The following is a 27453-nucleotide window of genomic DNA, read 5'->3' as shown; positions in this document are numbered from 1 at the left end:
GGTAAAAAGTCTGGTAGTAGTCATAATATATATGTAATAGTGGAACTAAGACTATTGGAGTTAAGCATAGAAGAATAGTTTGAATGTTACATGCTTTATGCTCTGCAGTGCAGTATAAGTATAGTGCAACTCCCAATGGGAGAAGAGAGTATTTTGAAAGTTGATTATTTTGGTGATTGCTCACAGATTGTAATAGAAAGATAATACTTTATTAAATGCTATCATAGAGAAGAGTGGGGGAAGGGAGGTGTTACTGGCTAATTTCTGACTACTTATAGAAGGAAGAATACCTTAAACAAGCTAAAGAACACATTAGGAGACTATGTAGCAATCATCATTGGAACAAAGATAAAGAGTTTCCAGAATACTAAAATAGATATTTATTTACTTATTAAGGGATACTTTTTTATTTATTGAAAGGCAGAGAGAGAGAGAGCAAGCAAGCTAGTTACCTTTATCCACTGGTTTACTCAGATGGCCGCAACAGCAGGGCCAGGTTGAAACCAGGAGCCAGGGACTCCATCCTGGCTGTCCATGTGGCTGGCACTGGCCCAAACTTTCCACTGCCTTCCTAGATACAATAGCAGGAAGCTGGATTAGAAGCTGAGTAGTTGGGATATGAACTCGCTGCATCACAGTGCTGACCATAAAACACATATGTTTAAATCCAGCAAAGAGAACAGTGAAGACTTTACAAGTGTGTGCTGTATACAAACCCAACATGAAAAATACAGTGATGGGTAAAAAATAAAGGACCAAATTAAATTATCCAGATACATGTGAAGAAAATGAAAAAGGGTTGCAAACTTACTACAAGGTAAGGTAGAATTCAAGCCAGAAACCATTTAATGTAGGGAATGAAATTACTGATGTACTGAAATACATTAAAGTTAAAAATGTGGTTCATCAAAAGGTATCCTGGGCCCTGATCCTATCTTTTGATGCATACTGAATACAATTCTCTTGAGCATACATCTAGTTGGGCATCCTTATTAAAGTGAGAAGTTTCAACAGAATGGGAGAAATACTTGTAATTCCTACCCAGTAAAGTTCAGTGTGTGTGTGTGTGTGTGTGTAGAGCAAAAAACTTACATACAAATAAGAAAATATATGACAAGTATATAGAAAAATAGGTGTGAGAGAGATTTATGCAAATGGTCAATACACATGTAAAAAGGGACTAACTTCATTAGCAATCAAGAAGATTTCATTAAAACCATAACAAATGCTACTACATCCTTACTAGAATGGCTAAATTTCAAAAGACTAACAATGCCAAGTGACTACAAGAATATGACGCCATCATATTCTTGTAATATGGTAAGCTTATCACTTGTTGCAATCACTTAAACACTATGTGGCTTTTTCTGCTGAAGTTTAACATATATATGATCTGTAATGCAGAAGTCCCAACTAGATGTACGCTCAAGAGAAATGTATTCAGTATGCATCAAAAGATAGGTTCAGGGCCCAGGATGTGGTACAGCAGGATAAGCTGCAGTTTGTGACACCATATTGGAGAGCTGGTTGAGTCCTGGCTACTCTACTTCTGATCAACTCCCTGCTATTGTGCCTGGGAAAGCAGTGGGTGATGGCCCAAGTACTGCCACCCACATGGGAGACTTGGATGGAGTGCCTGGCTCCTGGCTCTCACCTGACCTAGCCCTGGATATTGCAGCCATTCGGGGAGTGAACCAGTGGATGGAAGGTACCCCTCTATATCTCTCTCTCCTCCTTTCCCTCTCTTTTTCCCTCTCCATTTGTCACTCTGCCTTTGGAATACTTAATTTTTTTTTTTTTAAGAAAAACGTTGGTTAGGAGCAATATTTTAATAGTAAAAAAGTAGAAATAGTAAAAATGCTCCTCAAAAGTAGAATGCAATTGATAAAATTTGGAATATTTATTTAATGAATACCATGTAGCATTGAACATCAGTGAAGTGCAGTGCAGCTATACAAAATAACATGGATGAATCTCATAAACATACTTTTGAAGTAAAAGCTATAATGCATACTGTTTTTTGAATACATAACTTTCAAAAAAGACAAAACTATGGCTTTAGAAGTCATGGTATTATTCTCATGGTTACCTTTGTGGTTGAAGATGTAAGTACTGATTGAGAGGTGGTTACATGGAGGGTCTGAGGTACACCCTAATAGTTATACACAGGGACACAATCTGTGGTGCCCCCTCAGAGGTATATACAGAGATGTGTGCTCAGGTACACACTGAGGCTGCTAGTACTGCCCTATTTTTTTTTTTTTTTAATCTTGAGGGTAAAAGAACATACTTATTTTCTGTAGTTCATTACATGTATAATTTTCTGATGTAAGTTTATACATGAATAAAAAAGTTATTAAAAAAGAGGATTTTCTCACAGGAAATTATCTCCAGGGAGTTAAAAAAGGCAAGATACAGCATAATATTTATATTATGCAACATTTGGGGCTGGTTTGTAGAATGCTACCTCTTTTCTTCTACTTCTTTGAATATCTACCTCTTTTGGCTATCTCAAAGTTCAGTCCTTGGGATTGTTTTCCCTATCACTTAATTTTAGTATATAAATTCCCATCTCTGTGCTCCAAGTCCCAACTTTTCACTTGTTTCTTTATTTCCAGTACTCTGTAGGATAGTTTCAGTTGATTATATTATGATTCTTTATGGTTGACAAATCAGAATGTCTAATCCCTAAACCCAGATTTTCTCCTTCATATTTAAATAAACTGCCATCCTAGTCTTAGTATTTTCATTAGTGATTTCACTATTCTCTAATCTTGAGAATCTTCGTGAATCTGGTCATACAGTATATATCCAGCGTTCTGAACAATACTGTAACTAAGCGTTGAGAACAGTTTCTTTTCAGCATTGTAAAATCCTTTATTTCCATGTATAAACTTACCATAATGACGTGGTAATTTAGAAAGCTATTAACAAGATTTTGCTGTAGTATCCTTGTCTTCATCTTCTTGCTTGCAAATATGTTGCTAAAATGTAATTGGGTGGGCCAGTGCCACGGCTCACTTGGCTAATCCTCCGCCTGTGGCGCTGGCACCCCAGGTTCCAGTCCCAGTTGGGGTGCCGGATTCTGTCCCAGTTGCCCCTCTTCCAGTCCAGCTTTCTGCTGTGGCCCGGGAAGACAGTGGAGGATGGTCCAAGTGCTTGGGCTCCTGCACCTGCATGGGGGACCAGGAGGGGACACTTGGCTCCTGGCTTCAGATCGGCACAGTGCGCTGGCCGTAGCGGCCTTTGGGGGGGTGATCCAACGGAAGGAAGACCTTTCTCTCTCTCTCTCTCTCTCTCTCTCTCTCTCTCTCTCTCTCTCTCACTGTCTAACTCTGCCTGTCAAAAAAAAAAATGTAATTGGGTGAAAATGTTTTAAAAATCACATCATGACTATGGTTGCATAACTACAAACACCAGAAGCCATTAAATTTGGCACTTTAATCCAGTGACTTTTGTAGTATTATATCTCAAAAAAGGTGTTATTAAAAATAAAAACAGATATGTATTAAGACCATGTAATGATTTCCTGTCAGATTAAATATCTGTTTTAGTTTATCATCCAAAACCATTTGTTATATCCAGCCTCACTTTTTTATTTTTATTTTTCTTAATTTGCTTATTTATTTGAAAGAATTACAGAGAGGGGGAGAGACAGAGAGAGAAAGAGAGAGATCTTTCAACCACTGGTTCACTCCACAGATGACCACAATAGCCAGCATTGCACAAGGCCAAAGCCAGGAGCCATGAGCTTCATCCAGGCCTCCCATGTGGGTAGCAGGGGCCCAACTACTTGGGCCACCTTCTGCTGCTTTTCCCAGGCCATTAGCAGGGATCCGGATCAGAAATGGAACAGCCGGGACACAAACTGGCACCTATATGGGATGCCAGTATTGCAGGCGGTGACTTTACCCACTATGCTACAATACTGATACCCAGCCCCACGTTTCTTTTCCAGTTTTATCCAGTCTGCCTTGGTGGTCTGGTCTTCTTAATAATAGCATTTAAGTGCCTTTGTATATAAGATTAATTTTGAGAACAAAGCCATGGATATTATCCCTGTTTTTAAATTGAAGAAACCTGAATGGAGATACAATGTTTTGTTCAGAGTCATAGAGCTACTATTAAAATTCCTTTCTATGTAACAGACACTAAGCAACTTTTAAGTCTTAGACACTAGTTGGTGTAGTTGAGATGTACAGTTATATTCTAATCCTCTGGTCCTTAAACTCAGAGAATTTGCCTAAGCTACCTCTATAGTCTCTCTGCCTCTTTGCCTTTATTAGTCTTCTTCCTGTCTCTGGACTTTGCTACTGCTTCTGTTTTGCCCAGGTTGTCAATTTCCTTCAGAGTCCATCAAAACTCATCAGCAGTATGAATTTTTTCTTCAGTTACATTCTTTAAGCCTTCCTTTACAAGGAAGTCTTTGAGATTGGGCTAATTCTATATATACCCGTCACTTGCTATATTTTTTATATAGTGGTTCACATGCATATTATCCTCACTGATATGGAAAGTTCCCAAGGGAATAATATAATTATCATCTATAATTCATAAGGTGGTATTTAGAATGCTTTTCTCATTGAGCCAGCATAGTTCTGGCCCCTCCAACGCTTAATAGAATTACATTGAGTTGAAAAGGAAACAAAAGGTGCCTGTGTTGTGTTGCAGCGGTTCAGTCTTCAGTCTGCAACACTGCTTTCCCATACTGAAGGACCAGTTCAAGTCTTGGCTGCTCCCTGCTAATGCTCCTGGAAAAGCAGTGGAAGATGACCTAAGTACTTGGGTCCCTGCTATCCACAAGAGAGATCTGAATGGAGTTCTTGGCTCCTGGCTTTAGCCTAGCCCAGACCTGGCCTTTGACAGCCATTTGGGGAGTAAACCAGTAGGTAGAAAATCTCTCTATTTTTTTGCATCCTCTGCCTTTCAAATAAATAAGTACTTTTTAAAGTTTGTAGAAAATGAAGTTAAAAGATTAAGTATCTGGGATTGAGTCCAGGCTCCTCTTCTGATCCAGCTTCCTGCTTACTTATACCTTGGCAGGCAGCACATGGTGGTTCAAGTGCTTGAATTCCTGACACCCACATGGGAGACCCAGATGGGGCTGCTGGCTGCAAGATTTGGCCTGGCACAGCCATAGCTGTTTTGAGCATTTGGGGAGTAAACCAGCAAATGAAAGTTTCTTTCTCTCTATTGCTCTACCTTGCAAATAAACAAAAATGAATAAGTAAACTTTTTAAAGGACCTGGAAGCTGTTTAAAAAAAAGTTTAAAACTTCGGCTGGCACCGCAGCTCACTAGGCTAATCCTCTGCCTGCAGCGCCGGCACCCCAGGTTCTAGTCCCAGTTGAGGCGCCGGATTCTGTCCCAGTTGCTCCTCTTCCAGTCCAGCTCTCTGCTGTGGCCCGGGAAGACAGTGAAGGATGGCCCAAGTCCTTGGGCCCTGCACCCACATGGGAGACCAGAAGGAAGCACCTGGCTCCTGGCATTGGATTGGCACAGTGCGCTGGCCGTAGCGGCCATTTGGGGGGTGAACCAATGGAAGGAAGACCTCTCTCTCTCTCTCTCTCTCTCTCTCTCTCTCTCTCTCTCTCTACTGTTTAACTCTGCCTGTCAAAAGAAAAAAGTTTAAAACTTTGCATCAAATGGGCAACTGATCCTGATGAGTTGTTTTTGTTGTACTATAACTGAAAACTTACAATGAACACTGATATTTTGGCTTACTGTAATCTCAGTAACTTATGGTTTAACCCTTGAAATAACTTCACAAGATAGCAGTTAGATTGATTTGGGCTAGTAGTCTGTGAGTAGAAGACAGAATACCACTTTTGGCCCCTCCAATAATGTACTGTTGATGTTGCTGGACCACCATAACACATTATCTGTAAGGATAACGAAGCATTCTATTATTGGATATTTTCATCAACTTTGTAGATAAACACTTTTTAAAGTAAGCCATGTAAAATAGAACTAACGGCCGGCGCTGCGGCTCAATAGGCTAATCCTCCGCCTGTGGTGCCGGCACACCAGGTTCTAGTCCCGGTCAGGGCACCAGATTCTGTCCCAGTTGCTCCTCTTCCAGTCCAGCTCTCTGCTGTGGCCTGGGAATGCAGTGGAGGATGGCCCAAGTCCTTGGGCCCTGCACCCCATGGGAGACCAGGAGAAGCACCTGCTTCCTGGCTTCGGATCAGTGCGGTGCACTGGCCGCAGAGGCCACTGGGGGGTGAACCAACGGCAAAAAGGAAGACCTTTCTCTCTCTCTCACTGTCCACTCTGCCTGTCAAAAAAAAAAAAAAAAAAGAAGTAACATTCATGTTATTAGAAGATACTCTTTATAGTAGAGTTCTCTTGCCACTCAGCTGTCTCACTTGTATTGACTATCCATTTAGATGGAGGTCCTGTATCTTTGTCAGATTATAGCCCTCTGGTGTCATGCATTCATTTCAAAAATAGTCTTTTGTCATTCTTGGGTAATAATAGAGTAAAAATAAAGAAAATTAAGTATACTTAACATTTTTATTGTTGTTTTATAAGGCACAGTTGGTGGATCTGAAATCTGAATTGACGGAGACCCAAGCAGAGAAAGTTGTATTGGAGAAAGAAGTCCATGATCAGCTTTTACAACTGCACTCTATTCAGCTTCAGCTTCACGCTAAAACTGGTCAAAGTGTTGACTCTGGTACCATTAAGGCAAAATTGGTAAGTAATTTAAAGAGTGACATGATGTATTTATGTGTATTTTAGAGGGTGGAGAGAGGACAATTTTTAATGAGGTTTTTAATTTATAAAGTATTACCTGTGCTCATTGTGGGAAATTCAGAAAATACAGGAAAAGTTTATGATTATCATGTTTACTCACAATCTTATCAGCAAGAGATAATCTGTGATAATATCAATAACCAGCTGCTAATCAGGATAATTTTTCCTATTTAAAATGTATATATGAGTATAAATGTATCTCAAAGGTATTTGTGATTATAAGACAATTTTTACCCTATTATATCAGGATTAAATTCAGCTGTATAGAACAGAAATCTCGAATAACATTGAGATTATTTTTGAATGGTAGTTGCCTTTCTCTCAGAGGCTCTGAGGCAGGCAGTGCAGAGCTAATAAGGCAGCTCTATAGGTATCAGTGAGCCAGGTTCCTTCTGTCATTGTGCTGTGCCATTTTTAGCTCATGGTTTCATTCTTCAGGCTTTGTAATGTCTGCATTCCATACAGGAAGGGGATGAATCTAAGGAAAGGGCAAAAAGATGCTTCTCAGCTATGTTAGCCTTCCTGAAAGGGCTTTTCATGAAATCCTCCTCATCATTTCTGCCAGCATCTTACTGGCTACCAAAACCTGCATGTCAGTTTTCTTAGTTGGTCATGTGGCCACCTCCAGTAAAATCACAGTTTTGCTAATGAGAAGGAAGCACAAAATAAAACTAGATGCCAACTAGTAACACATTCTTTCTTTTACTCTTAGTATAAGCATTTTCTCTGCCACTGAACACTTCATGACATTGTATTATTGTTTCATTATATAAGTTTAATACTGTTAATCAGTGTAGATTGTTTAAACAGAAAAAAAATTTAGCCTCATTTCAATTCAGTCTCCTGTGTACTGAGTGTGTACCGTGTGCCAGACATTCTGTTAATGCCGTGGGGACACAGCAATGAAGACAGCTTGGGAGAGGCAGTATATGAAAATGATGTTGAGGTGCTAGCAGTAATATATTTTTGAATTTTACTTGTTTTCAATTCATTTCATTGATTACTTTCTAGTACTAACATGTTACCATTTATTAGAATGAACATTCTCATTTTCCTAAAGTCCTCTTGAATTTTGAACTTCTGTGAACCTATGTTTAATAGTGTTTTATTTAATTAAAATAAGAGATCATATCTGCTTCCTTGAGATATTTGATGTGAACACTAAGAAACAATCCACATTTTCATGAGAAAATAATTTTCCTGAGGTTTTAATGTTAGATTTAAAACAAGATACTAGAATGGAAAGAGCACTGAACCAATTATAAGAACTAATTTGATAAAACAAAAATTTTTAACCTGATGCTATATAATTACTGTTGTTTACATATTTGCAAACATTTTTTCTAGTGAACTTTTTCCAAATGTGTTTCAACATATTGGAATTTTCTTTGTCATGATTATACCACTAGGTAAATTTGTTTGTTTGATAATTTTCTAACTATAAAACTTTTTTCTTATATCTTAAGTCTGTCCCCTCTGTGGAGGAGCTGGTAAGTATGTCATTTCTGTTTTGCTTTAATATGTCATGCTGAAGTGTTCTTAGTGTTTTATTTTTGCATATTACATGTTGTCACTCTGTATATTGGAAAATCATGTTAATGATGAAAATTTTTTAGTGAAAAGGTCAGTGGGTAGCTGGCCCATTGCTCTTTTCTCACTGCATGTTGTTTATAATTTTTCTTTTGTTTGTGCTTTATAGCCATTATTTGCAGAATTCTTCAATTTCTCACATTGTGAGCCTTGTATTTTGTTCAGACTCGACTTGTCAAGAGTAATACTTACGGCCATTAAAGCTATAATGAACAAATCTAGTTTTTAACCCTCTTAATTTTCTATTTGAATGTATTCCCAGAAAAAGAATGTGCATGTTGGTTTCTTCATCTACTGCATGTATTTCAATTTTTCAAGTCTTGAAAATAATTGTGCAGTCATTTAAAACAACTGAACTTTGAAATCCTTTCCAGAAATCATTTTAGAAAATAGCTACTTATAAGTTCTTAATATTTTTCCCACCTCTCTGTCCTTATCAGGTTTCAGTTTGTCTCAGGGTTTTCAGTTGTTATGAAGATACACATTGAATACCTAAATACAAAATGAACTTCTTGGTTGTTACCTAATCACGGACAGATTAAAAAGAAACAAAAATATTATATTTGTAAATATGGAAGTGATTAACTTTTCTTAATCCTATTCTTGCTTACATCTGTTAATTTCAAGATCAAGAGTTTGTCAGATTATTTAGGGGTTTGGATCATTAAAATAAAGTAACAATCTATTTCATAGATTTCATTACTATAAATAGCTCATTAAAGAAATTGAAAGGGAATAATCCTCAAAATCTATTTGGCCCATAAAGAAAAGAAATCTTGGTCTTCTGGGAATGCTTTTTCTGAAATGGCACCATCCTCGGGAAACATCGTTAAAAAAATTTTTTTTTGTTAATGTTATCCAAACTATGGTTTCTTTAGGAGCTGATACCTCCCTTTTAGGAAGCTGATTTTGAAATTAATTAGATTTTTTAAAAAAGATTTATTTGAGAAGCAGAATTACAGAGAGGGAGAGACAGAGAGAGAGGTCTCAATATCTGCTGGTTCACTCCCCAGATGGCTGCAACAGCTGGAGCTGGGCCAATCCAAAGCCAGGAGCCAGGAGCTTCTTCTGGGTCTCCCACACAGGTGCAGAGACCCAAGGACTTGGGCCATTTTCCGCTGCTTTCCCAGGCCATCAACAGGGAGCTGGATAGGAAGTGGAACACCCAGGACTCAAACCAGCACCCATATAGGATGCTGGCCCTACAGGTGGAGGCTTAAGCTACTATGCCACAGCATCAGACCCAAATTAGATTTTAATTCCAAAGTTGCTGTAAGAGGAGGATTCTAGATTATTAGCTTTACATGACCTTTAAAAACAATATCTAAAAGATAGAGGGAGTTTGGATTAAAAAAAAAAAAATAAGGGACCAGTGTTGTTGCATAGCAGGATAAGCCACTGCTTGCAATGATGGCATCCCATATGAGTGCCAGTTCAAATCCTGGCTGCTCCATTTCTTATGTAGTTGCTTGCTAATTCCCCTGGGAGAGCATCAGAAATGGCCTCAGTGCTTGGCCACTCACATGAGAGACCTGGATGAAGTTTCAGACTCCTGCAATTGGCCTGGTCAAGCCCCAGCTGTTGCAGCCATTTGGGGAGTGACCCAGCAGATGGAAGATCTCTGTCTCTCCTTGTCTCTGTAACTCTGCCATTCAAGGAGGGTGAACCAACGGCAAAAGGAAGACCTTTCTCTCTGTCTCTCTCTCTCACTATCCACTCTGCCTGTCCAAAAAAAAAAAAAATACATTAAAAAAAAAAAATGGGTGGGGGGCTGGTGCTGTGGCATAGTGGGTAAAACCGCCACCTGCAGTGCTGGCATCTCATATGGGGGTCAATTCGAGTCCCAGCTGCTCCACGGTTCCGATCCCGCTCTCTGTTATGGCCTGGGAAAGCAGTGGAAGATGGCCCAACTCCTTGGGCCCCTGCACCCACATGGGAGACCCGGAAGAAGCTCCTGGCTCCTGGCTTCAGATCGGCACAGCTCCGGCCATTGCAGCCATCTGGGGAGTGAACCAACAGATGGAAGACCTCTCTCTCTCTCTTTCTGTCTCTCTCTCCTCTCTCTCTCTCTCTCTCTCTTTCTCTCTCTCTCTCTCTCTGCCTCTGTCTCTCTTATCTTTGCCTTTCAATTAAATAAATCTTTAAAAAAAAAATTGGTGGAAACTGAGTGTGGTTCACTGTGACAAGTACACTAATGTGAAATGTTAGTAATAGGTGAAGCTGGGTGTGGGGTATATGGGAAATATTCATACTACTTCACAAGCTTTGCTTTATAAACTTAAAACTACTTTGGAATAATTAAAAAAAAAAAGATCCTGAAAGCCCCTGAATAACAGAGAAAAGGTTCCACATTTTTAAGAAAATCTAGAAACTGTGTTCTAATGGTTATATTTTATTTACAGACATCAAAAAACCCTGTTAATCTTCTTTTTGTTTTCAAAGATTTATTTATTTATTTGAAAGGCAGAGTTACAGAGAGACAGAGGCAGGGAGAGAGGTCTTCCATCTGCTGGTTCACTCCCCAGATGGCTGCAACGGCCAGAGCTGTGCCAATCTGAAGTCAGGAGCCAGGAGCTTCTTCTGGGTCTCCCATGCAGGTGAAGAGGCCCAAGGACTTGGGCCATCTTCCACTGCTTTCTCAGGCTATAGCAGAGAGCTAGATTGTTAGTGGAGCAGCCAGAATTTGAACCGGCACTCTTAGAGGATGCTGCCACCACAGGTGGCGGCTGTACCCACAGCGCCAGCCCCTATACAAATATTTTTAATCAAAGAAGTGATAAACATATCCTGCATTTGGTAGTAGACATTGGTTTTAGCTTGTGTTTATATATTTAAAATATATATTTATTAAGATCATGATACTCACTGTTTTGTATTTGAAGGCATCATTTTTTGGTATTGATTTAATCAGTAAACCGAGGCAGACAGTTAAATTAATACCAAAATATTTCTCAAGACTAGCTAAAGGTTTGCTTAAATTTGTTTCTTAGCTTCTGAATATCCAGAATAAAAAGGGAAATAATTATTTAAAATAGTAAGTGCACATGCAATAAAAAAATTACCATTTACTGTTTCCTTCAAAGGAAGAATTTTTAGATTTCGGATTTCATAAAACGGACATGGTGATATAGTGAACATTATCCTCCGTATTATGCATAAGTATGCCATATTTTCCTAGGATTTATTGATTCTGTAAATCAGTAAGTCAGAAGTCAGCAAATGTACTTCTGCTGAGGATAACTGCAAGTTTAAAGTGTTTCGGTGATTTTCTTGGATCAAAAACAACTCTGAAGATACCTGTTAGGACTCTTATTCCACTCTCATAAGAGATTAGCCTGGCCACACAGTCTCTGACCACACAGTGTGTTTCAGTTTGGATTTGCCTGCCTTTGGGAAGGAGTTTTGTAACTTCATTTTGCATTCTGCTTTGTGTTGTACCTGCCTGTCTGTTCTGTGTTTGTATTCTGAAAGCATTTACATTGATACCCCTTGATCTAGAGGAATAGAGAGACAGTATTTTATACTTTTATGGTAAATTGAACATTATTTCTCACATATGAACTTATTATAAAAATTTGATAGCCAAGATCTTGAGTTTACATTACCTATACACTTACATGTATGGATTACCCACCCTGTGGAGCATCAAAGACATCTTCTTATGAGAGAGTGGATGACCATCCTATTTTTCAGCAAGCAAGGCAAGCCAGTATTTCCCTCAGAAAACAGTTCCACATGTACTTGAACATACAGATAGATGACCAGATACCACAATTTAGTGATCATCTTCACTGTAGATAGGCTTACCTACAGAAATGTTTAGATGTGAAAATGTCTTAATACGGTTGTTACCAGAAATTCTCCATAACTATAAAGTGTTTTCCATAAAGCTAGACTGTCTCTTCTAATTTAAGCATTGTAAGTTTGTTGAGAACTACTGGATAAATTATTTATAAACTATATCTCTAAGTTTACTGAATGATTTTAACTTGCTTTTATTGGGTTGTTGCAATTAAGTTAATTATGGATTTGGGAACAACCACTAGAGAGACTATTTTTTTCTTCTAGCTTTTAAAGTCAGTTTTAGAAAATAAGTAACATCTTCAACGTTTTGTAGAAATCACTTCTATTAATCTGTGATGACGTGTCTTCAAGAAAACTACTTCAGTTAATATCTTCGGTCTGAGAATGGCCCATGGCATTTTCTTCTAAAGAAGTGATTGCAAGATATTATCGTACAAGTTAAAAGAAAGAAAAAAAGCAGATCCGAACCTCTATGTCCATTTTATGAAGACATGAAATGAAGTGGCAGTTTTTAGAATATGCTGTCATGGTCTGCATTAGACTCGTAGACTACGCTTTTGTGTATTTTTAGAAACATAAACTATTGGTAAAGAGTTTTAAATGTATTTTCACTAAGCTGTAATTTTTTGAAAACTGACAATAGGAAAGAGAGCTTGAAGCAAACAAAAAAGAAAAAGTGAAAGAAGCTCAACTTGAAGCTGAAGTTAAATTGTTGAGAAAAGAGAATGAGGCCCTTCGTAGACATATAGCTGTTCTCCAGGCTGAAGTTTATGGAGCAAGACTGGCTGCCAAGTACTTGGATAAGGAACTAGCAGGAAGGTGTGTAAAAATGGGAATTCTTGTACTCTTGGGTGATAAATTGCATATTTAATGCATTATTCTTATATCTTGTTAAAAAAAACCCTTAATCTTTACCTTTAGGAGTATTTTACAGTTGATTATAGCTTACTGTTAAATTAATAGCATCAGTATTACACAAAGGTTCTTCAAAAGTTCAAGGGAAATGCATATTGTGAAAGAACTCTTCAAGGATTTCAATTTTTTTACACCAAATATACTTTCCTTTGAATTCTATTTTTTCCATGAACTTTTTAAAGTACCTTCACATGTTGCAATTTATTTATCCTTTCTAAATAAATATGCTTTATACACACAAATATACACTCTGATAATAACTGACTATAAATTGTGATCCTCTCTGCAGAGCAACACTTTTCAGTTATTTCCTGGATTGATACCATGACAGATGTGATGTTCTTACATGCAGCAGGACATCTGTAGGGAATTTTTTCTGTTATCACTGACACCTGATCTTCCTTGTCCCTCAAGAAAATACATTGGAATTAAGTGAATACTAGTTCTTTTAGCAGAAAAATAGAGTTCTGGTTGCATTACTTTTGCTAAGTAAATTATTTGCAAACTGCTGATTTACTATTAGTACTAAATCATTTTATCAGTATTCTCATTGCTTTAATGTAACTTTAAGATGTTATGTGAATTAAAATAACCATTTGTAAAAAGAAATTGTCATTTAAAATGTGTGGAGTTAATCTCTTCTAAAAGCCAATAATTCATAGTGCTGGAGTTCAGTTAAGTTACTTTGCATGTAAGATGATAAAATGCATGTTCATTGGCATAATCTCATAAATTATTTTTAGATGTATTTGAATTAAGATGTATTTGAATTAAGTTGTCACTCATTCCTTTTCAAACATGACTGTTTTTTCCTGGAAGATACATGTCTTTTTCAGCATTTTCATATCTTTATAAACCTGAGAGAAAGTTCCTGAGTATTAGTTTTTTTGCTAATTGAGATTTATGCCAAAATTTATATTCATTAATTCTCCTCATTTATCTCTGGGGTAACATAATGGAAAACTAACTACATGATCCTTTTCCCTTTATGAAGGGTACAACAAATACAATTACTAGGACGAGATATGAAGGGACCCGCCCATGATAAACTTTGGAACCAGTTAGAAGCGGAAATACATTTGCATCGTCACAAAACTGTCATCAGAGCCTGTAGAGGACGCAATGACTTGAAACGACCCATGCAAGCACCACCAGGCCATGTATGTTTGTCTTGCTGCTCGTTCATATTCAACACACCCTTCTTTCTTTACTCACAAGTCATTTCCATTCTTTCTTTTATTCTAGTAGGCCCAGACAATGGTATTTCTGCAGACAGCCATTTCTAGCAAATGCTAGTATGAGTATTTTGGATCATATTTCACAATTTTCTTGGGTCATACTTGGGCATTCTTGACTTTGTTTTAAGCTTAGCTGAGACTGTGACTATATTGACAAAGTGGCAAATGTTTTGCAATTGTTATTGAAGGGGGATTTGGTAACTAAAACCAAATGTGGATTCTGAATTAACATTCACATCTGTTTAGTCTTGAGTTAAGACAGAATTTGAGATCTGTGTCTAATTGCTTGTTTCTACCGCCACTGTTGTATAGGAGCTTTCCTTTCTACTTGAATAAATCTGCATTAAATTTTATTACAACAGCTGCTTGATAATGCAAACCTTAATATATGAAAGCATGTCTAACTCTTCCACAGTGGCACATATGTCTTAGTACCAGATTAAAGTATAACCTTAAATGGGAAAATAATTTCTTGCCTGTGTGAAAACTATTCTAAGAATAATTGATGTGTACTTAAGAGTTGTTGGAAAAGTAAGACTGCAGTGTGCATTTATGCCCTTGTCTTCTCTAGGACACCAGTGGTCCTCATTAACTTTAGATTCTATAGATTTGGGAAATGAAAACATTAAGAGGAGACAAAGCAGTTTGTGTTAGGTGTGTCTGAGTGATAAAAGCATGCTTGTGAAAGTGGCTAAATATGAGGTGGGAGTTTTAGGCATGGCCAGATGACAAAGGTTATTTAAAATTAAATAAAGCAAGTTTAATGTTAACCTGATAATCAGGAGACTTCTAAATAAAATAGTGTACTTATTTTTAGCGGTTATTTTTGTATTGTGAAGAGTACATATTGGCAGAGAACCAAACTGAGTTGAGATACATTAGAAATATACTATGGTAATCCAAAGAGAAAGTAATGAAGGCAGAGGGAGAGACATTTGGGAAGAAGGACAGGCTTGAGAGAATTAGAAACAGGAGGACTTGATTGGTGACTGGCCTATTTTGGTTAAGTAGGTGAGTGAGAAGGAAGATCGAGGTTTGTGTTTTGGGTCACTAAGTGATATCTGTCACTTCGTGACTTAGATATCTGTCACTTAGAAAAGGAAGGTTTTGGGATAGTAGTGATGATATCAGTTTTACATGTATAGTATTGAAGTGTCAGTAGGCATCCAAGATAAATCAAGTTGGATTTATGTTTCTAGCATTCAAGAGGAAAGTCTTGAGTTGAAGAGATATTAGGGAATTCATCCATCTATTATAATTGAAACCATGGAATTGATTAAGTCACCAAGGAAACTTATAAAAAAAAGAGACCAAAGGTGAAAACCTGTGAAATGGCTGGCGCCGTGGCTCACTAGGCTAATCCTGCCGCCTATGGCGCCGGCACCCTGGGTTCCAGTCCCGGTCGGGATGCCGGATTCTGTCCCGGTTGCTCCTCTTCCAGTCCAGCTCTCTGCTGTGGCCCGGGAAGACAGTGGAGGATGCCCAAGTGCTTGGGCCCTGCATCCACATGGGAGACCAGGAGGAAGCACCTGGCTCCTGGCTTCGGATTGGCGCAGCACGCCGGCCATAGTGGCCATTTGGGGGGTGAACCAACAGAAGGAAGACCTTTCTCTCTGTCTCTCTCTCTCACTGTTAAATTCTGCTTGTCAAAAACAAAAAAAGGCCGGCACCATGGCTCAACAGGCTAATCCTCTGCCTTGCGGCGCCGGCACACCAGGTTCTAGTCCCGGTCAGGGCACTGGATTCTGTCCCGGTTGCCCCTCTTCCAGGCCAGCTCTCTGCTGTGGCCAGGGAGTGCAGTGGAGGATGGCCCAAGTGCTTGGGCCCTGTACCCCATGGGAGACCAGGAGAAGCACCTGGCTCCTGCCTTCGGATCAGCGCAGTGTGCCGGCCGCGGCGGCCATTGGAGGGTGAACCAACGGCAAAGGAAGACCTTTCTCTCTGTCTCTCTCTCTCACTGTCCACTCTGCCTGTCAAAAAAAAAAAAAAAAAAAAAAAAAAGAAAGGAAAGAAAAACCTGTGAAGTGTCAGAAGGAGCTTGAGATGGAGCTGTCAGGTATTAACCACGTAGGAAATTAATATAATAGAAACCAAGGAAAAGAGTGGGTTTCAAGGAAGGATAGCGAGCAGTATCAACTTTCTGAAGGATTCAAGTAGGGTAGTGACTAACAAATATTAATTGGATGTAGCAATAATTCTTACCAATGAACAGAGAAGAAAATTCCAGTGTTGCTAATTAAAAAGATCAAAATACTGAGTGTGGGAAGGAGGAAAGTAGATACGGTGAGGATGAATTTTATGTGGTGTTAGGCAAAGGAAGAGAAGAATAGTTGCTACAGAAGAGTGAGTGATCAAAGGATTTTGGTTTTTTTTTTCTGTTTGCATTGGGTCAGTATTTTAAAACTGGGAGAGATTTAATTTTTTTTAAATATTTATTTATTTATTTGAAAATCAGAGTTATGCAGAGAGAGGAGAGGGAGAGAGAGAGGTCTTCCATCTGATGGTTCACTCCCCAATTGGCAGCAACGGCCGGAACTGCGCCGGTCTGAAGCCAGGAGCCAGGAGCTTCTTCCAGGTCTCCCATATGGGTGCAGGGGCCCAAGCACTTGGGCCATCTTCTACTGCTATCTCAGGCCATAGCAGAGAGCTGGATGGGAAGAGGAGCAGCCGGGATTAGAACCGGCACCCACGTGGGATGCTGGTGCTTCAGGCCAGGGCGCTAACCCGCTGAGCCACAGCACCAGCCCCAAGATTTGATTTGTTTATCTGCTGAATGCAAAAGGAGTTTAATAGAGAAGAAAGAGTAGAAGTACCAGAAAAGCAGTTATTATTAATTTTTAAGATTTTATTTATTTGAGAGGCAGAGTTACAGAGAGAGAAGCAGAGAGAAAGGTCTTCCATCCGCTGGCTCACTTCCCAGATTGCAGCAAGGGATACAGCTGAGCTGATCCAAAGCCAGGAGCTTCTGTCAGGTCTCCCATGCAGGTGCAGGGGCCCAGCTCTTGGGCCATCCTCTACTGCCTTCCTAGGCAATAAGCAAAGAGCTAGATTGGAAGAAGAGCAGCAGGGACATGAACCGGTGCCCATATGGGATGCCAGCAGGCAAGGCTTAGCGCATTACAACACAACACTAGCCCCAGAAAAGGAATTATTAATGGAGGAAGGTCTTTTATTATTTAAGAGGTACATTCCAGGAATGAAACAGTAATTAATGATTCAGTTGGAAATTTGGTTTTCAGTTCCACAAATCAAGTTAAATGGGTGTATATCTTGTAGATATTTCCCAGTAAAGATGTAGACATTTACCAACTTTTATTTCTTGAGGATGCTTACCATCATTTCCTGGCAGTAATTTGCTTTGTGATATCCTGCAGTTTGAAAAGGGATGTATCAATATTAAAAAATTGACAAAAGGATGAGAAAAATCATTGATAAATTTCATCATATTAACAGGATAACTTTTCATTTTTCAAATGTTATGAGTTGCTTTTGTGACATTATGTTACATATTTATACCTGCAAATCAATAAAGACTTGTAAAAGTACATTGTATAGCCTGAGTTTATTTGGTATGTTAAGTGGTACTGATTTTCTCATTTTTTTCCCTCCAATAAGGACCAAGACTCCTTAAAGAAAAGCCAAGGTGTTGGTCCAATTAGAAAAGTTCTCCTCCTGAAGGAAGACCATGAAGGCCTTGGCATTTCAATTACAGTAAGAAGTAGTGCTTCCAGATTCCTTTTCTGTAATTAACTAGTATAGTCATGCTTCTTTGTTGTACATTGTTGGGGAGCAAAGTATTCTGGATAGATTTTCTAGATCTATTTAGATCATTATGGGCCCAGTACTTTTGTATAAATACTTTTGTTGTGTGTACCTTTATAAGGCATAGTTTTAAATTTTCATTGATTCAGGATATAGTTCTAATAACATATAACGTGATGCTGCTAGAAGCCTTTGGAATACATATGGCTGTTTTCATTTATGGTAAATGGTTCCAGATTGTATTGTTCTTTTTCCTATGTGCTGTCTTTCTCTTGTCTCATTTCTGTCAGGTTTTACTGGCTCTTGGATTCAGATACATACATATATATATATATATATATATATATATATAAGATTTATTTATTTATTTGACAGAGTTATGGGGGTGGGGGTCAGGGTGGGGAGAGGGATCTTATATCCACTGATTCACTCCCAGATGGCTGCTACAGCCAGGGCTGAACCAGGCTGAAGCCAGGAGCCATAAACTCCACCCGGGTCTCCCACTTTGGATAGCAGGGGCCATCCCCCACTGCTTTTCCTAGGCCAGTAACAGGGAGCTGGATTGGAAGTGGAGCAGCCAGGACACAAACGGCACCCATATGGGATGCTGGCATTGCAGCAGCTTTACTTGCTGTGCCACAATACCGGCCTGAAATACATTCTTTTTTTACATTTAATGCCATTATAAATGGTTGGCTTGGCTAGCATTCCTAAGAGCAGTCTATTATAAAGTACATATATCTGGAGTCATTTTGTTATAGTCTCAGTGTTTTACTGAACAAGGTGACTTACTGTAATTTTCATTTGTTAATACATAGACATTGTGTGAGTTCACCTGCCTCCCGGCATTGCTTAATATAAAAATTATAACAGAAAGTTCATCTAATCTACACTCATTAAATGCACACTTTTTTAATGTGCTGCTCTCAAAGAGCATGAATTTTATTAGGACAAAATAAGGCATAAACACATAAGCACACAAACAACTGTGAAACAAGCTAGAAAGTGATAGGTACCTACATTGTATTTCTTCAGTTCTACATTGTGTCTTTGTTCATACCTTAGCATCTCTGAAATTGAGGTTTGTCTTAACTGTTAGTCTTTCTTACATAAAATAATTACACTTATCATTCATAATGATTTAGAGATGATAAAATATAATAGTGCTGTGAATTAGCTAATATATAAATATTTAAATAGTTTAATTTATGTTTTAAAGTTAGTCAACTGGAGAGTTGTTTTTGTTTTTGTTTTTACCCCCTGGGATGTGTTTTAGAAAAGCACATATAAATCTGATGCTTGTAATAATTTATCTATCAATTCCTAAGTAATAATAAAATTTCACCCAGCATGTTTGCACACAGTATAGGTGCTTATTGAAAGAAATGCTTGGAAAAATATTTTATCTATAGAATAGTCTGTGACTGAACTTTATGAACAATTAACTAATTTATTGCCTTTTTATTGTTGTTAGGGTGGGAAAGAACATGGAGTTCCGATCCTCATCTCAGAGATCCATCCAGGACAGCCTGCTGATAGATGTGGAGGGCTACATGTTGGGGATGCTATTTTGGCTGTCAATGGTGTTAACCTAAGGGACACAAAGCATAAAGAAGCTGTAACCATTCTTTCCCAGCAGGTGAATTCTCTTTGCGTAAAAATTGCATATATGGGTTAGTTATTTCTGACTCTACCAAATAAATATCTTATACTCACCTATGAAGTTTCTTTAGTTGTAAAGTGTTTGTAGATAGATAATTGTTTTCTTTTATTTGAGACTTTTCTAGATGACTTTTAGTCATATTTGTTCGAAAAGGACAGTTTTGCTTACTCTTCCATGGCTGTGTAATGGAGCAAATTTCTTAATTACTCTGCTTCAGTGTCCTCATGTGCAGTAGGTATTGAAAGAGAGCTGAAGGAATTAAGTATATTAATACAAGTAACGTACTCAGAACAGGAGCAAGTTGAAAAATTATAACTCATTGGTTCAACCTAAATGATGCATGAATCTGCACATTACCAATTGCATTTAAAAAGGGGATTTGCTAATGATCAAACAATCCATTTCATTATTGTACAGTGCTGATATTTTTAAGAAAATTGTTTAATTGAAACACACAGTGACAAAGAAAGGCTGCTATCAGGAGCCAGGAACTCTATCCAGCTGTCTCATGTGGATGGCAATCAGTGGCCTTCCCTGGCACATTAACAGGAAGTTGGGTCAGAAGCAAGGGGTCTGGGGCTGGAACCTTCACTTCAATATGGGATGCAGGCATCCTAAGTGTAACCAGCTCCATCACAATGGCCGACCCACAGTATGGATTTTTAGAAAGCCCTTTCTCATGTAAAGCCTGAAATCTATGCCTCCATGATAGCTAGCCACAAATCTAATTGTGTCATCAAGAACTTTAGAGACCTCTGCATTATCCATCTGTTTCTCACAGTGTGATTTTTAGAGCATTATGTGATGAGGGAAATCAAAGAATGCTTCTTTAACCTCTAAAGGTAGTGTTTTTGCAACACAACGTGGCTGTCACCCGTTAGCACAAGAGTGGGATGACTGGGACTGTGGGAAAGGAACTACAAAGAGGGTAATTTTAAGGAAACAGTAAGCACATATTAAAATTCTGAGATATAACCTTAAACTTCCAGGAAAGAGAAGCATCAAAGAGACTTCACTTAGTGGGTAGCAATCAGAAATGGCATGCTTTCTTTTGAGCAAAGATAGGCCATAATTTTCAGAGAGTTGCAACCATCAGATTTGTATGTAGTAATTATAGTTTCTTTTCTTTTTTTTTTTTTTTAAGATGTATTTATTTATTTGAAAGTCAGTGTTGCACAGAGAGAGAAGGAGAGGCAGAGAGAGAGGTCTTGCATCCACTGGTTCACTCCCCAGATGACCACAATGGCCGGAGTTACACCGATCTGAAGCCAGGAGCCAGGAGCTTCTTCTGGGTCTCCCACACGGGTGCAGGGACCCAAGCCTTGGGCCATCTTCTTCTTTTTTTTTCTTTTCTTTTTTTTTTTTTTTTTTTTTTTTGACAGGCAGAGTTAGACAGTGAGAGAGAAAGAGAGAAAGGTCTTCCTTCCATTGGTTCACCCCCCAAATGGACGCTATGGCCGGCGCGCCTTGCCGATCCGAAGCTAGGAGCCAGGTGCTTCCTCCTGGTCTTCCATATGGGTGCAGGGGCCTTGGGCCATTTTCTACTGCTTTCCCAAGCCATAGCAGAGAGCTGGATCGGAAGTGGAGCAGCTGAGTCTCGAACTGGCGCCCATATGGGATGCCGGAACTGCAGGCAGCGGCTTTAGCCACTACACCACACCGCTGACCCCATAGTTTCTTATTAAATGACAACTGTAGTTTCAAATTTTTAAACATAAAATATAGTTGTTATTAAAGAATAACAGTATAGATTTTACACATTTAGTTTAGCATAAAAGAACAATTTGGAGCCAAATTCCTATTTTTCTGTATACTTGTTCATCATATGAGAAAGTTAATTCCTTGCTCTAGGACTCACTCAGGTTTCTCATTCTTGTGAAAGAAACGATAGTAGAGTTATCCTGAGGATTGAAGGCTGCATGTTTTTGTGCAATATGTATAGTGTTACTGTTTTTACTATACAATAACCTTGATTAACAATGTATCTTGTATTCAGTGAAAGTTAAGATTCAAGATCTATTCAGTAAGAAGTAGGAAATTTTGTAAAATTTGTATAATATCTGACCATTTAGATAGATTTACTGAATTGTTCTTTGAGCTACAAAATGGCAAAATAAGTTTGATAAACTGATCAAATTCTGTAAATTTATTTAGTAATTGACAATCCTTTTTACAATTTTAGATCTATCGGCAAAAATACCGTAACCAGTAGAAAGAGCTACCACAATTAAAATTACTGATTTAGAGGATTCCTGAGAATGGTCTGGACATATAGACTCTTACAGCCCTTCTGCTTCTTTTGATTCTAGAATTCCATTGTTTGTTGTCTGGAAAGGGGTTTTACCTGAGTTTTCCCACCTCTAAGTCTCCCTCCAAAGGGTGTGAAAATCTTTTTTATTTTTTAATTCCAATTGCAATAACCTAACTTCCTCATTTTTCCCCCTATTTTAGAGAGGAGAGATTGAATTTGAAGTAGTTTATGTGGCTCCTGAGGTGGATTCTGATGATGAAAATGTAGAGTATGAAGATGAGAGTGGACATCGTTACCGTTTGTACCTTGATGAATTAGAAGGAGGTGGCAATCCTGGTGCTAGTTCCAAAGACGCAAGTGGGGAAATCAAAGTGTTACAAGGTAAAAATCACTGAATTACTATTGATGTATTCTTTATGAGTTTTTAAAATTGGAAGGCCTTAGGTGTTCTTCAGTTAATACTCTTTGAGATTAGGGAAACCGGAGGAATAAACAGCTTTCCCTTGCTTGTGCAGTGGTCATTTTGCTAAGATTCAATTTATATACATATTCTTCTAGATTCATTTGGACTATTAACTATATGACCCAGTTACTGAACTATAAATGATCCTTGAAAAATAAAATTCAAATTTTCTAGAATCTGAAACAAAAACCATTTATTTACTTTTAGGGCATGTATATCTTAATGTAGTCTTTCTGTGTTAATGCAAATTGTCTGTAGTACAATGAATTGTAGGCTACGTCTGAATAAATAGTTAGACTGTTGTATTAAGGTTTTATTAGAATCAGAATGTGTGATCTTACAGAACTTTGTGTTCCTTTGCTATCATACACATATTTGAAGGAAAATTCAAGCATTCTCTTTTACATAAGACATTGGTTCTATGGCTCTCTGGGGTCCCTGAGATTTTTAGGGAAATTAGTGAGGCCAGAGCTTTTCATCATAGCTAATACTAAGACATCATTTGTCTTTTTTTACTTTGTGGATATTTGCACTGAATTGCTAACTTACTTAATCTAAAACCCTGTTAATTTTGCCTTATTTTACTACTATAATTTATAGAGGATGTCCCTTTATTTTTTTCTCAGTAAAGGATAAATACTTTTCTAAACCAAAAATCATCTACTTATTTTGTTTTTCTTTTCCTTTCTTTCAGAATATAATAAGAAGGCAGTAACTGATACACATGAAAATGGAGACCTGGGAAGTTCAAGTGAAACTCCACTAGATGACAGTGCTTCAAAATTAGATGATCTGCATAGTCTGTATCACAAAAAATCTTATTAAATTGACTGTATCTACAGACAAGATTGTTAATCAGACTGTTTTGAATTTGGGGCATTGGGAAGATGGTGACAAAGACTGTTCAAGATCAAGGGAGGCTGTTTGTTGCCTAAATGAAAGGCGGGTACCTCAGGGCTTCATGTGAACAATTCTAAGTGTGTAAAATTCCCTGTTTTCTGTGGTATACCATAATTAGCTATTGCATGTAAAGAAATTTTGATTTTGTTGAAATTGTAAGCACCAAAGCATGTGTTTCCCAAAGGGATGTAACTAGGCTCTTAAGTACCAAATGAAGCACTATTGTTTTATTTGGTTCCTTTTTCCATTTAGTAGAAGGACATTGGTAATGGGAATTTTATAAGAAATAACCTTTAAATATAAGAGAGTACATGAATTCACCCTATATATTTGTGAATGTTAACTTGTGGTATTTCAAGGGACAGAGCTTGATTCAATGAATGGCAGAGATGTAAGCTTGACTTAATTTTTTTTAACTGAAAGAATGATTTTAGTTCTTTTATAAAAATTTATTGTGCATTCTGATATCTAAATCAGTTCTTAATAATCATACATTGTAGTGAGTTTGCCTTCCAACTTCACTTAATGCAGTACAAAATAGTTTTCTTTAATCTTTTATCAATCAATGCTGCACTAGAAATAGTTTCTGAAGTTATTGTACCTTTTACTTTCGGTTTTTAAAGAAATGCAGATGAGTGTAACATATCTGTTCTCAATTATGTTGATCTGTGTGCATGATATTGGAGCATTACACTACCAATGTTTAGACTCAAATGCTTATTTTCTGGAATCTACAAAAGTCGGTTTTATACATTTTAAGTTGTTCATTGTTTTTCTTGCAATAGCCCTAGCACTTAAAGATAAATTTTTCTGGCAGAAAAGCTCAAATTTATTACTGTGTCATAAAATACATTGCATTCAAACAGCAGTTTTCTAAGTAACTGATTTGCCAATCATCTGAAAAAGTCAGGACCAAGGTGGGCAAGATGAGGTAAAGATATTTGGGTGGGTGTTCATGACAGAACATATTTGACTAAAGTATTTTTCATACATAAATTCTGAAATTGCTAGTTCTCTTGTCCCAAGGGAGAGCATGGAGTGCCTCTTCTCTTCTTTGCCATTCTGCAGGCTCTTGTGCCCTACTGACAGAGTCAAAACATTGGATATAAAGAGGTGATAGTTTTGCTAATATTACTTTAAAGGGTATACATTTAAGGGACTATTACGTGGAAGAAAGTCTAGAAGACTTTTAGAGTATTATCAGTATCTACCTTTCTAGTATTCAGATGTTAGGTGATAAAATACATTTCTTGTCTTTCCCAGATGCACTATTTGTTCAAAGTTAAATCTATAAATTGTATATACCTTATTTCATGATTTTGCTATTTATAAACTTAATGTTTTAGTTTTGCTCATTTATGGTTTGTTTTGAGTGGTTTTGTTCATCTGTGTATCACTATGTTAATTTGCAATAGAAGTGCACTTCATAGTGTGTATTGTTACTGGTATTAAAATACTTTGTAGCATAACATTGCCTGGAAGCAAAAGCTGATATTTAATAATTATACAAATGAATAAGCAAATTACATGTTATGTTTGCTCCTGACAGGCTAGGCCTATTAAGAGATGAAAAGTATTTTTTCCTCTTTGTACTCTTCCTACACCAAGCACAACCCCTACACATGCCATGAGATCTGCACAATGGATTTTAGCTGGTGTATTCATTTAGTCCAAAAAGAAAAGTTCGTGGTAGCAGATCTGAAAACTTTTTTGCTATGACATGAAACCATGTTATTCTTAAAACACAGCCTGTGATGACTGATCAGAAACATTTTTTTTTCTGTGTGTTACGACTAAATCCTTAGAAAATGTGGAAATGGAAGCTGGCAACCCTTTGATTTTCAAAAACTACTTATATTTAGAACCTTAAATTGTCATTTCTCTGAGTTCACTGTAATTTGAAGGGCTGTATAAGATGGTTATGATATAAATTTCTCTCAAGAGCTGATAAACAGAATGAAAAGCTTTCTGAGTAGTTTAAAATCCCACAGGTTAATTTCCATTTTGTTTCTGCTTCACAGTGGTTTGCAAGTGTTCAGGAGAGCACTGTTGCTCAGATGCTACTGTGAGTGTCAAGTCAGAGGTTAGACAAAGTTTAGTTAAAGTTCATTTTAGAATCTGTGGTCTTTGGGGATGAACAAGGAATTTCAAATGTCTAAAGTCTTTACATCGTCTCATTTATAGGGAAGAAACTCATGTAACATTGAAGTTTCTAGGAGAAAACCAAACAGATAAGGGAGGAATTAATGCAAAGCCATTACAATAAAAAAAAAAAAAAAAGAAAGGAAAGGAAAGAAAAAGTACACATACAAACAGAATAATTTAGACTTTTTCAATAGACTATGAGGGTTGTATGTGTTTATATATTTAAACTTATAAATTCTCTTCTATAATGTCTTTTTTTTTTTTTAAAGATTTATTTTATTTACTTGAAAGGAAAGTTACATAGAGGCAGAGAGAGAAAAAGTCTTCCGTCCACTGATTCACTCCCCACATGGCTGCAATGGCTGGAGCTGGGCTGATCCGACCCAAAGCCAGGAGCCAGGAGCTTCCTCCGGGTCTCCAACAGGGTTACAGGGGCCTAAGGACTTGGGCCATCTTCTACAGCTTTCCCAGGTCACAGCAGAGAGCTGGATCAGAAGTAGAGCAGCTGGGACTCAAACTGATGCCCATATGGGATGCCGGCACTTCAGGCAGCAGCTTTACCTGCTATGCCACAGAGCCAGCCCCTTCTATAATGTCTCTTATAAATGTAATAGAAAAGCAACGCTGGGTTATGGGACTGTTATTAAAAGTAGATTTAAAAAATGAAAATTCCATGGGTCTAGGTACTTTTAACTGAACAGTTTTCAAAAGTTAGCACAGCTGCCTGTGTTGCTGTTTTCTCCCCCCACCACAGTAGAATTGCTTTGCTTTCATGTTTGGAAACAGAAAGATATATTGATACATGTGTAAATTGCACATTATTTGATATCCTTATTATGTAATCTATTATTCCACCTATCCAATCTTTCACTTAGGGTCGGCCTTAAATCTATAGGATTTATGCCAAATGTATTATATCTAGTTGAGTTTAATATTTTTTTATTAGCCTGTAAATAAAGTGGCATCTTCTACATTAAAATGGTACTGATCTCATTTTTTAAAACATGATGTATTTTCACATTAAATATTGTGGTTCATTGTATATTTTAAGTAGATTTATTATTTGTACCAACATGTCATGAAGTCCATGCAAAGCTGAACCTTTACTATGTTACTGAACCTGTTATTATGGTAGAACAGTTTTTTTGGTAGGAATTAACTCTTTGACCTAAGAACCATTTAATCTGAGTTAGTTGAGAATGTATTGGCTGAAAGGAACAGCTGGAACAACGATGGGACCAGTTTTCTGTTGAAACTTAGCAGAGAGCTTTGGCTTCATGTTGTGTTTCAGATAGTGGCAACCAGTGTTACTTATGAAGGGAACACTGATTAAAAAGAAGATATAAAATCAATTATAATAGGTAATATTTAAGAGAATATCCTTTCAGTTTTAACACCTAAGGTACATAATTTTTAAAAAATGTTTTTAAGATTTATTTATTTATTTGAAAGGCAGAGTTACAGAGGCAGAGGGAGAGAGAGAGAGAAAGGTCTTCAATCCGCTGGTTCACTCCCCAGATGGCTGCAACAGCTGGAGCTGTGCCAGTCTAAAACCAGGAGCCAGGAGCTTCTTCTGGGTCTCCCACATGGGTGCAGGGGCCCAAAGACTTGGGCCATCCTCCACTGCTTTCCCAGGCCATAAGAAAAAGCTGAATCTGAAGTGGAGCAGCCAGGACTTGAACTGGTGCACATATGGGAAAGCTGCAGGTGGCAGCTTTACCTGCTACTCCACAGCACCGGCCCCAGTAGTTCCCAAATTATGGGTGAAATAATTTTTAGAAAACCCTTTTAAATTAATTTATTTCAGGAAATGGCTTGTTATGAACATTTAGAAATATTTCTTGGCATTGGCTTAGTGCTAATACATACATGCTTACTGTGTGTTTGTTGATGCTCTCAATTCACCAGATCATCTGGGGAGAAAAAGTCATTTTCCCAGAATTCACCACCATGATCTTTAATTT

At 37.7% G+C, this 27453-nt stretch overlaps 1 protein-coding gene across 1 annotated transcript in view; it reads left to right on the top strand.

The window, feature by feature from the left end:
* Window positions 1-25647, top strand: part of GOPC (golgi associated PDZ and coiled-coil motif containing) — a 52132-nt gene extending 26485 nt beyond the window's left edge. The window contains exons 2-8 of the mRNA XM_062186665.1: window positions 6534-6698; window positions 12796-12971; window positions 14062-14227; window positions 17921-18016; window positions 19542-19706; window positions 22182-22362; window positions 23139-25647. Of these exons, the coding sequence (XP_062042649.1) occupies window positions 6534-6698; window positions 12796-12971; window positions 14062-14227; window positions 17921-18016; window positions 19542-19706; window positions 22182-22362; window positions 23139-23269 (1080 nt within the window). The 3' untranslated portion in view covers window positions 23270-25647. The remainder of the gene's footprint in view (window positions 1-6533; window positions 6699-12795; window positions 12972-14061; window positions 14228-17920; window positions 18017-19541; window positions 19707-22181; window positions 22363-23138) is intronic.
* Window positions 25648-27453: the final 1806 nt, after the last annotated feature.

Source organism: Lepus europaeus, chromosome 3 (assembly GCF_033115175.1).
Source record: "Lepus europaeus isolate LE1 chromosome 3, mLepTim1.pri, whole genome shotgun sequence".
Taxonomy (NCBI): Eukaryota; Metazoa; Chordata; class Mammalia; order Lagomorpha; family Leporidae; genus Lepus; species Lepus europaeus.
This window is presented reverse-complemented; position numbering and strand designations above follow the sequence as displayed.